The sequence below is a fragment of the Meleagris gallopavo genome, chromosome 2 (assembly GCF_905368555.1).
Source record: "Meleagris gallopavo chromosome 2, MGAL_WU_HG_1.1, whole genome shotgun sequence".
NCBI classification, from domain to species: domain Eukaryota; kingdom Metazoa; phylum Chordata; class Aves; order Galliformes; family Phasianidae; genus Meleagris; species Meleagris gallopavo.
In genome coordinates, this window is record NC_139405.1 from 31,671,143 (window position 1) to 31,683,369 (window position 12,227).

Sequence of the window (12,227 nt, forward strand, 5' to 3'; positions counted from 1 at the left end):
TTCATATTTCCAAGTCAGCTAACAATGTTATTAATGTTTATCATTAATAAGACGCTAAGGGGAAATTGTTCAGCCTCAGTAAGCACTGCTAAATTACTTAGTATTAGAAATAGTTCTGGTTCTGTAAAAAAACTGTGCCAAAAGCAACACCATGACTGGCACCGGAGTCACAGACACTGTGTTCAGTCTCAATACTGGGAGCAAGTGGTACATGCTGAGAGAGGCTGAAAGGCAGATCAACCTTTTGCAGTCTCATATTCTTTTGAGGACTATGTTTTTCTATTTACAAGTGGGTGCAAAATGGATTGGAGATATTTGCTGAAGCAATCTGAAGAGATCTACTGTCTAGGGCTGCTCAGCCTGGAGGAGAAGGCTCCAGGGGAGACCTGAGAGATGCCTTTCAGTATCTGAAGGGGGTATAAGAGAGAAAGAGACAGACTCTTTATAGCAGGACAAGGGGAAATGGTTTCAAACTTAAAAAGGGATGATTTAGATTGCATATGAGGAAGAAGTTTTTTACAGTAGGGGTGGTGAGGTTGCCCAGAGAGGTGATGGATGCCCCACACGTGAAGACATTCAAGGTCAGGTCAGACAGGGCTCTGAACACCTGATCTAGCTGTAGGTGTCCCTGTTCACTGCAGGGGAGTTGGATTAGATGGCCTTTAAGGGTCCCTTCCAACTCAAAAGATACTATGATTCTTGATCTTATGATGTCCTAGAAAGGATACGCTCTTTTCTGTCGCTTTCAGAAAGAGGATTTAGCTATATATTTTGTTCCTAAGATTTTCTGTTCTTTTCAAGGAATTTGAAACCATCCATAATTGCTTAAATCATGCAAGTGCTTTCTTACTATTTCATTATTCCTATTAGCACCATGAGCCTTGTTCCTACTTGTAACATGACTTATGATCAAGTCATAGACAATATAACGCTATTACAAATTAATCTATTCAGCATATAAAATACTGCAGGAATCAATCTGAAGATGAATGGAATTACTCATTGTTTAATCAGTGGATATACAGATGGTATAGATATATATATATATATATATATCCAGGAGCTTGGCTAATAGAATCTATATTGGAGAAATAGGAGAAAATCACTCACCCTGTCCTGGGCTCGCGAGGTAAACTCCTGATGGAGCGGATCTCCAGAGAGAGATCCTTCCCCACTGGCAGTCGGCTCTTAAATGGGTCTAGGAGAGGTGGAGCCAGGCTCCACCCCTTCCTGCAGCACAGGTGAATTGCCTTCACCTGTGCTCCCATGGCTGACTCATTGCTCGCCTCAGGTGATCAAAGGTTCAGGCCGTGATTCAGCAGCCTCATACACTCATCATCTGTCCACATTCTAATATTGTAAAGTTCTTTCATAAATGTTTTCCATTTTATCACTTCTTATTACAATTATACTGGAATGCAGCATTTATTGTACTGGCCTTCTCCATGAGAGAATTAAAACAATTTTCTACCACTGGTGATAGTGGAACATTCCCTCAGAACACAGAATCATGATGTTCAATTACTAAAGACATCTCTTTAAAAGCCTACTCCTCCGAGGAGCTGACAGAGAGGTGAATTTTAATAAAATTACACTTTAAAATAAAAAAGATAATGCTTATAACAGCTTATTCTATTTGCTATTATTGCTAATATAAACTGGAAACTATTTCTTGTTTAAGGATTTCAGTGTATCAAAAATTAACATATCAGGACCTACAACATGCGCATGTTTCATATATTTAAGTAACCACTTTTCAGATGTGAGATCTCAATGAAAGCCACTCTCATGATGTTATATTTGGACATAGAAATCTTCATTTATACTTATTACAGAATGAGTTTTCATGTATTAGGAAAGACCACACATATGTGAAAAGAAGCCCAACTACAAAGAACACACAAGACAGCATGTTACCTGGACATGATGGGCAACACTGCCCTGGATGTATGGTGGGGTTGCCACAATTAGGAACAGGACAGGTGATCAAGGCGCACATTTCCCGTCCATTGTGACAGTAACATTCCCTGCATCCATCGTGCCAACTCTCCTCATTTTCATGTCGGCGCCCATCCACTGACAGGCAAGAGCCTGTTTTAACTGGAGGCATAAGAGAAGCAGTTGCCTCTGCAAGAAGTCAAAAGAAAATGAAATTTTCTAATAAGCATGTGTTGCTTAGAAAAACATAAATACTGTATGCTTGGCTTGCATTTATTTTTAAAGTACATATGAGATCAAGTTATCAATAAATGTATCATTTATATTTAGAAATAAAGTAAGCTTGAGACACATGAAGTAATTCAAAGCTATACTGAAGGCTGTAGTAAGACATAGCAGAATTTATTTCCTTGAAAAATACAATCAATTATTTCTGTTGTGCTTACACTGTCTTTAATCATGCAGTAATGCAGTGGTGGCTAAATAATGTAAGGAAATGGTAGAAAACATGAGGCATATTTGGAATTAAGCAGAATAGTTTTAGATATTATCTGTAACATGAGTACCAAATAGCTAGTAGAATATAAAGGTATTTACAAGAGCTAAGGATGGCTCCATATGTACCATGAATTAAAAAAATTACAAGCATGTTCTAATAGGGTCATACCAGATTCTAGAAATATTTCAAAACCACTACCTACAAGAAATTACTTGTGTTAGTTATTATCAATGATGTTTGGAAGATAGCTGCTCTGACATTTTTCTCTCATTCCTGGGTTTTATTGAGATGAAAATACAATTGTTTGGACTGCTGTGTTACTTGCTCTCAGACAGAACAGGGAGGCTTTTGGCCTAGGGAGGATAAAGTCTCATTTGGATCTTAAGGGGTATTTAAGCGCAGAAAGACTCAGCCTCAATAAATTCTCTGTTAATCAGTAGTGAATTTAGATCCTAACAATCCCTCACCAACATCATCATGATGGAGGATTTTGGGTCAGTTTGTCAGTGAACTGACTTGCTTTCAGTGATACATCAACACTTACATATGTAAAGCTGTTTGTATTAATATGCTTGTCAATTATTCATTTAAAAAAATGGTGCAGAATGAGAAGAATTGTTAAAACGTGTTTCTAGTTAATTAAAAAAAATATCACAAACCCATCACAAAACTAACAGCACTCCAGCTGTGGTGGATCTGCCAGTGATGGCCTAGGAATGACAAGTAGATGCTATGAAGTGGGTTTGCTGCACATCATTTGAGTAAGAGCTCAGTACACAGATATTGCACTAACATGCTGTTTTGTGAAAGGTAGAAAAAAAGGGCAAATGGGTACAATACTTCTAAAAGCAATGCATTGAACAGAAACAATATGAAATGGTTGCACACAGTTACTACACATTCAAATCGTAATGCCACATGATATATAGATTCCTTTTTAAATTCTGTCCTACATTAAAATCATTACTGATAAATCATTATTGACAAATGTTTTAAAATATCAGAGGTATTCAGGTTTTTTTTTAAACTAAGATATTCTTATGTCTATTCCTAAATTTGGAAAAGCAAAGCAAGTACATAAGCAGATATTCAAGATTAACACAAGAGTTTGAGATTGTTTTCATTTTTCAGTTTTTAGTTAAATGTTGCATAAAAGGAAATACTTAGAGAAGAAATCAGGTTCCCAAATACAAAATGAGAATAACTCAATATCCAGAGGTATGGCTGAAAATAACTGAGAATTATAGTAGCTTACAAGGAAAATATAAGTCAGTAATGTTACACCACTGCAGAAAAGGCAAGTTCAGCCTAAGGTACTGTATGGGAGCATCAGACATTCAAATGCAGCTCTACAATCTGTACCAGTGGGCATTTTTTTTGCTGCTGCGAAAGTGCAGTATCCAGTTTCAGAACTGTGAATAGGGATCACAAGATCTGGGTTTTTGTTGACTTTGAAAATAATACATTTAGGAGTTTGTAATTGCAAACCCTTAAATATTGCCAGAGTTCTAAAGGGAACGGTGAGAAATTGTTCCCTGAGTCTGCTGAGCTTAAGAAAATAAGTAGATGGTTAAATTCCTAGAAAGGATGATAAAAATACAAAAAACCTCATTTTAAAGTGTCTCATGTTGGTAACCACATGAAAATATAAGTTAGAGAGTTTGGAGTAGAATTTTTTTTTTCTTTTTTTTTTCTATTTTTTTTTTTGATTGGAGGTTCTTAAGAAGTGAAATCATGGACAAACATCTGTTGAGGATTATCCAGATACACTTGGCATTATGTGAGAGCAAAGAAATGGACTCATCTTTTTTTTGGAGGACTGTCTGATCTCTGTATTTCTATGGTTCTAACTTCTATTTACTCCAGCCTAAGTTAATTCCAGAAGAGGCAGATTAGGAAGTGGAGCTAATCCACAGGCAAGTTACTTACCAACTCACTCATCCTACTTAGGAATTTTGAATCAAAGTTTTAACGACTCCTGGCGTTCTCCCTAGAACATACTGATGGTTGCCCTAACTATTCTTGAATGAGTTGCTAATGATCACATAATTTAAGGGATAGTTCATGATGATCCAGTGTTTAATCTCACGATATTTTGTTTTTACTGATAAAACAGAATACATTCTAGGGGGCAGTGTGAGAAATCTTTTTTTTTTTTTTTTTTTTTTTTGTTAGAACACAGGAGTGTGAGATCAATATTTGATAACTCCAGCAGTGAAAAACATCCGAGGTAATAATGAATCTGAAGTATAGACAAGTCCGTGAAGTATCTCAGTAAATACCTACAGGCTCTGAAATCTCATGGAAGTATGTATTATTGTGAAAATTTTATATTTAAAAATTTCTTACATTAGCCTATTAGAATTTTACATAGATTTATGGTACGGCATTTCAATTCTTACAGGTTCTGTGTAACATTCTTTTGATCTGGCTTTCAAATGCTTTGAAAACATGTCGCAGTGATAAATGGCAACACCTACCTCTGCATTTGCAGATAACACAACCGTGGCTGTTCTGTTGGAAGCCCATTGGGCAGATTTTACCACAAGGCATTTCCGGGCATTTCTTACATCGACAGATTTCACAGCCATGCTTGTTCTTCCTAGATTACCAAAATAATTTTTTAAAGGTCAGCAGGATACCTCAAATGTCTATATGCTATGGTTGAAGCAAAAGCAACCTCTAAAGTGACTGATCAAGTAAATTGTCCTTAACATTCAGTTATTTTCAATATGCACGTCGATGTTGATGGGATGTCCTCTTCTAATGTGAATGGCAACAGGCATTTGGAAATTTCAAGCCATAGCAGATAATACAGATCTAAATGCTTTTGACTCACAAATGCACTATATTACTAAAAGACTAAATATAGTGCTGAAGTGAGATTTGCAATAAAATGATCTTAAAATATTTCTTAGTACAATTTTAGCCCTTCATTCTACGAATTGTTATATTTATGTTTGTCATTAACATTATCCAATTCATTAACATCAGTGCCATTATTAATATTTTGTAGACAATGACAAAATCAGGGTGCTTATTTCCTTTTTTTTAAAATTAAAAAACATACAATAGTATTATTAAACATCAAACGTTTAAAAAAAACAACCAAACCTTTTATATAATTGAACTAAATCCCTTCATCTAAAGGTAGAATTTAAATTGCTGATTTTCAAATTAGCTTTAGAATGTTTCAAGTTCAGTTTATGTGTACAAAAATGCAACTGAAAGACCAACCCAAAGATAGGGCTCCTAACGTGTTAGCATGAGCTTCACATCAGTTCACTTTTAAGGCACCTTTATCTTACTCCATGCTACTATACCATGCTTATTGTTATTTGCTATAATTTCTAAGAGCCTTTTGTTTGATAATTCACACAGATTTACTAATATAAATGTTTTATGCATACATTAGTTAGAAAAAAGAGAAAAAGTGTGTCTTTCAGCTTACTGAAGTACAGAAAGAACACTGAAATGTTTAATTTCCTTCTGTAGGTCAATATTCTAAGTCAGTCACACATAGAGGGTAAAAATGACTACTCTTAACTACAAAAAATCTAATACTGTGAGAGATTAAATATTATCATTTTTTAAGACCTTCTATTTGAAGATGAACCAGGTAGTTTGGTGCCAACCCGCAGAGCAGTCCTGAAGGGAATAATGCTTGTTCATGATCTCAAAAGAAGCCTGCAGTTGCAAATGTCTTCTCACTAGGCAAATGATCACCTAACATCCATAGCAACTACACTAACATCAGTATCTGCCTCCTTTCGACATCTTATTTTATTTATTGTATTTTTTAGTCATCCCACTAAAACAGTGGTTTGTGATTTGAGCGTTTTTTTCTGGATTCATGCCAATGACCACTGCAGTTCACCAGTTATAATATGTTCAGTCAAAGGAATTGGAGGAGCCAGTCGTTATTAGCCCCACCACTCTTATGACCACTGTTTCCTGTAATAAGCTTCTATTACTTACAAATGTGTAAGCTTGGTTCTGTATCTCAAATAACAAAGGATATAAGAACATACACATATCCATTTACACAAGTTCAGTGCTAACATCCAAATAGATCTGAAGAATACTTTAATCTTACATTAAGTAATGTCATTTCTTCTTTCTCATATTTTCCCCAATTTTCTCAAAGTGAACACAAGTATATATTCCCAGATGTTTATTATTATACATATTTTCAATATGCATGTGCATATCAAAGAGGCATAAATATATAAGTACAGAATAAGAATACTTACAAGTATCCAAAGGGACAGTACTTGTCACATACAATAGGTTTGCATTTCTTGGGCCGTGGACGGCACTGACAGATCTCACAGTTGTGGGCATCAGTCTGGAACCCAAAGGAACAGTCCAGGGAGCAGCCTGATATGAGGCCCGTACACAGCTCTTCTCCTGTGAAGAAAATACGTAGGTGATTGCAAAGCAAAAATAGTTTACATTAGACAAATGGATCCAATCGGATATCTTCAGTTCCAGTTAAGAATTTGAGGAGTAGATATAATACCCTATACTAACTTGATTTTGTGAAGTTATGCACATCCAACCAACATCCATGATTGTCAGCTTTAATAAAGCCTTTAAAATAACATAAAGTTGTGACACACCATATTCATTTAATAGGTTTCTCTTCAATATAGAGCAACTTTTATTTCTAGTCTACATATTTCAAACAGAATTGAAAGGCTGGAATGTAAAAGACTTTATTCCTTACTTAGAGTGCTTGCCGTCACCTGTTTGCTGATTAAAACTTGCTTCTCAAAAATATAATCTGTAATACTGGAAGAGGTGATTAAAACTTTGAGATGTTAGACTAAAAGACCTTCCTTCTGAAGTCTATTATTATGTTTTATTAACCTTTTGTGGCAAGGAACGATGATGTTGGATTGGCGGTATATAAGAAATTAATTAGAATTAAATTAATTAAAAGAAATTGGTGGCATTATAGAAGAAATTAAACTCTGAAATTGACCTCTGATGTGGTGTAAATTATAACATTTCCTGCTGATACTCTGAACTGACTCGAGAATAATCCTGGAAATACACATGGATTGATGAGTACCATTCACTTTCTGAAGTGTACTTTGTCACAGAGATGAAGTGTTTGGGTGACTGTGTGTAATAAGCAGGCTCACAGAACATAGGTCAAGGAACAGTAAGGTACAAATGCAAAGGTGAGGGAGAAATAGAAAAAAAAAATAATCTAAAGGCATAGAAACAACAGGAATATTTTTTAGTTGGCATGTTTCTTTAAGTCATTTGTGTCCAGATTTGTGTTTAGGACAGCTTTCAAAGTGTGGCTTCCTGATTTAAATATGAAGTAAAATATAGTGCAATAGTGACTTCTTCAGGATCTCACGGATAAATACGTTTTCGCTTTCAATCTTCTGTTCTGCTTTGATTGTTACGATTTGTTTAGTGACATTGAAGTGCAAAACACATTCTTATATGCAAAATTAATATACTTTATTTAAAGGGTCAAAGTGTCGAGGACAGTGGTATGCAAACAGGATGACAGTGTCTTATCCTAAGTAGTTCATGCCATTAAATTACTTAAAATTCAATCAGTTGGCATACTAACTAGACATTCTAGTCTGAAGACAATCTTGTCCTTGCTTATTCATTTATGTATTGAGTTATCCTCAAAAGAATTTTGAATTTTGACTTCTTAAAGTCAAGAATGGCTGACTGACAAACATTGCCTCTCAAGAACAGATGCTGAAGAGTATCCTCATCTTCATCATGCTATATGTAAAATAAAATCAAAATTCTGTCTGTTTCAACACACAGGTAAAGTTTGCTGAATTCAATAGATACTACTGCTCACACCTGAACTTACTAATGTAATGTCAGTGCTAGATGAGGACATCAGAATACTCTTTATAGAACTCTACAGGCAATCCTTCTAATAACATGCTAAAAATGATGCCTTCTGAGAAGCTGGTTGTTACTAAAATTAATGTGCTCTCATATCTAAATTTCTGGCAATACAATATTACAAACTGTAGACTTAGATTCTCAATAGGTTTTGAGAAATATTCTCTATAAAGAAATTCAGTGTTGTGGAAATCGTTGATTCTGGCCTGCTTTCTAACTTCACAACTAGCTATGCACATTTCTTTCTACTGAAACATTTTAAAAGACATGGAAAATTACAGGCAGCCGCAAACTGAAGTACCATCTGGTACACATGCACAGGCCTGCTGAAAACCCTATTTCACAGTTTTAAACAGGGCATTTTTTCAGAAAACTGAGAGTGAACTTGCCAATTTTACAGGAACAGAGTTTAGCTCTAGGAGAAAAAAAGGGAAAAAAAAAGAGAAAAAAATGCCAGGGTTAGAGATTCACATGAAAATAAAATTTAATGAATGCAATTTTCACCCTGACACATACCCATAACTATAACTTTAAATTCATTGTTAATAAAATTATCACAAGTTCAATATGAAAGACAAGTAAAACCAGATTTCCTCCTAAGGCTCTGCAATATGAGTAAAAAGTACTAAAGAATAAAGACAATTGCAATCTCATGAAAGTCAGCTGCTATTATCTGAGATTTATTACTGAAAATATCAGGAGATAATTTGTTTTGGGGGGCTTTATCCACTTTTGCTTAAATAAACTTCATTTAGAACCTGAATCCCAAATCATGCAACATATTCACAGGGAAGAGATTCAGCCCTCAGTGAAGCTAACAGCTTCAAGGGTGTATTCCAAAGAAGCAGTTTGAGGATAGGAAACACTTTAAAAAGCTAACACTGAAGGAAAACTACCTTTCAGTGGTCTGGAAATCTGCATTACGTGCTTACATGTCACTGCAAATCTAACAGAATAGGCAAGCTTCATGATTACAGAATACTTGTTTTTCCTTGATAATGTTATAACTAATCGTTCAGAAACTTGATTAAAGATTCAACAGGGGGTACAAAACTAAACAGAAATGATACAACGAGTAGGAAACCAATAAAAGAGAAGGCATCTTTCACTATGCTGCTTGAGAAATATGTGGTTGGAGAGCAGAGTTCTACGTGAGAAGTAGAAACACATTCAGTGATTTTTCTTATTAACTGTGAAATGCCAATGAAGTAATGTCAATACAGAGAACAATCCTTTTACATAAGGTAGTAGGAGGGCTTAGGGTGATAAAGTAATGATAGTAGAATGAAATGTAATACTGAAAATGTATAAAATGCACAGAGTTCACACACATGAAATTAGTTGATTTCAGAAGGATAATAAAGTGATGTGACTTTAGAAAGAGACAGATATGCTCCTGAATGTCTCAGGCTAATATAACTGTACTTTTAACACAAACATTTTAATGTGAACATAGGCTTTAGATGAAATATAAAACAAAATATGAAACTAAATTCTAGAAAAATTTCAATTGAATAAAGCACAGAAAAGCTAGCACAATAATCAAAGAAAGACTGCCCTCCACCAAAGACTTTATCAAAATAGCTTCCTACAAGGAATAAACACTCCCTTGAGAACAAACATGCCCTGAATTCTTATAGCAGTAATCCATCCCACACTACAGGACCACACTTTTTTATTCTCTGTGCACAATGATTGTAAAGGTAGCAGCAAAGTCAGTTACCAACGATTCCATGTTTCTAGCCAGTCTTCACTAGGTCTCACTATATTGGCAAAAGCTATTGCTTAGTGACTTTGACTCTATTCTAAACACAGCATTTCTAACAACAACTGGTTTGTAGCTGCAATAATTCATCACATTATGCATATAGGAATTCCACATTACTAGATTCATTTGGATCAATTTAATAAGATACCACTAGAAAAAAATAGGAAAGAATAGTTGAAGGTGAATCAGTCTTCCAAAGACATCAGTGAATTATTAAGATACAAATAGCAGGATCAGAGTTTCTAAGTCTGGTCACTGTTGCCAAAAAACTCCTCTTAATAGAACAGTTTCTTTCTCCCCACTTCCTTCACCCACTCCCAAACACATGGGAGTTTTACACACATGGACTAATAAAATAAGTATTAGAGTTTCCGAAGGGTGTGATGCTGCTTAAGCAGAATCTGATTGCGATATGTGGGATGGGACATGACTGTCAGAAGAAGAAAATCTTGTCTTAAAGACAAGGGATTACTACTAAGATATGATGAGACTGCACAGTGCTCTGCATGCAAAAGATTTGCTCTCAGTAATTCTTTTCCTCTACATACCTCATTCTCAGTACTAAAAGAAATTCATTTTAAAGGGTTGCCTAAGCACTGCAAGACCTAATCACTCGCTGCTGAAGGAAAGAAAAATATGCACAAAAATCAGAGTGTAAGAGAGGTTGATATGCTGATGTGACATATAGATACCACTCTGCAAAGAAGATGACAACATCATGCTCCAGAATATGTAATGTTATCAATGTTTGTAAGGGTTCACTCAAAACCCAGATATTTCAGATACAATGTAATCTCTCTTTCTTAGGTATGTGACCTTTGAGGCAGTATATCTTAAAATGAATCACAGGTTTTAGGCCTAAGATCCAACCATCAGATGTACAATTTATTCCTGATTTTGGAGTATTCACATCCCCAGTCTGCATGAGTAAGAGAAAATTTAGAATGTAGTGAGATACTTCTCAAAAATCTAACTGCGAAGGGGACAAACGTCAGTTCTGTAAATTGTACGTTTGGGTCTAAAACTGTTCTCCCATTCGAAATTCAACAGTTTGACTGCAATTCTAGATAGCTCTTACATAAAAATAGACCTCCATTTTTTTCTTCTATCATATATATAAATATAAAAAAAGATCTAAGCTGTAAGATATGTTTTTCCCTGATCTATTATTTTATGTATGGACACTGGTAATTTTATTCTGAAGACTGAAAGCCTTTTTAGGCTAAAATTTTTGAAAAGGCATTCCAAAGATGCATAACCTGTTGAAATACTTTTAGTTTTTAATCCTGTAGTTCATAGTGAAAAAAAAAAACCAAAAACTTTTGGACAATATTAGTAGCTATTTGAGAAGAATTATGTCAGTATTTCAACTTTGCTTAAGCCAGTGTCCACTTGAAAAAAATATAGATTTGTAGCACTGCTAGACAAAGCTAGCTACATACCTTCACCATCATTATTTTCTTGACGCTGAGGCTAGATCATACCAGGAGAACTGTTTCACAGTACCTTTATAATTAAGCACTCCTCAGCCGTCCTCTCGGTGTGGATTGCTACTGCTGGGTAATCTTCAGGGGTGGGGATCTGGGGAGGCAAATTTATGAAGGAGAAAACTAGGTTACTTATCAGTAACTGGAATTCTCTGAATATATTGCCTCCACAGATCCACACTAACCCTCCCTCCTTTCTTTAGAATTAACTCATGATTCATAATAGCTGGATAAAAATGAAGGGACTGGGCACTGTGATGCTAGAAAAAATAATCCCACGAGTCCATTGAGGCAAATTACCCACATGGATACCTGCTCTAAACAACTCTAGGATTCACATACAACATATGACTTCATGAAAGTGATATCTCTCAAAGGTGGAGTCACTGGAAAATGATTGAGATTCCAAAACCCCTCAATAAGCATTTTTTTTTTTTTTTAAATGGGTCAAGCAAATTTCCTAGCTGCTTTTATTGAATTAGATTTATTGTAAGCAATACTAAAACTAATACACTGTATTCCTCAGAGATCCCCACTTTTGTTCTAGTAAGAAGACATAATATTTATTTAGCATGAGTTGTTCATCATAATTGTGTCCTCTTCAGGGAGTACTTCCTCTGTATTCCACATGTGCAATTACAGT

General features: G+C 35.2%; 1 protein-coding gene across 1 annotated transcript in view; it reads right to left on the reverse strand.

Moving 5' to 3' along the window:
• Positions 1-12,227, reverse strand: part of CRIM1 (cysteine rich transmembrane BMP regulator 1) — a 164,440-nt gene that overhangs the window by 14,692 nt on the left and 137,521 nt on the right. Inside the window, exons 9-11 of the mRNA XM_085219560.1 lie at positions 6,691-6,847; positions 4,918-5,039; positions 1,918-2,127 (exon numbers count right to left, since the gene is read on the reverse strand). Of these exons, the coding sequence (XP_085075686.1) occupies positions 1,918-2,127; positions 4,918-5,039; positions 6,691-6,847 (489 nt within the window). The remainder of the gene's footprint in view (positions 1-1,917; positions 2,128-4,917; positions 5,040-6,690; positions 6,848-12,227) is intronic.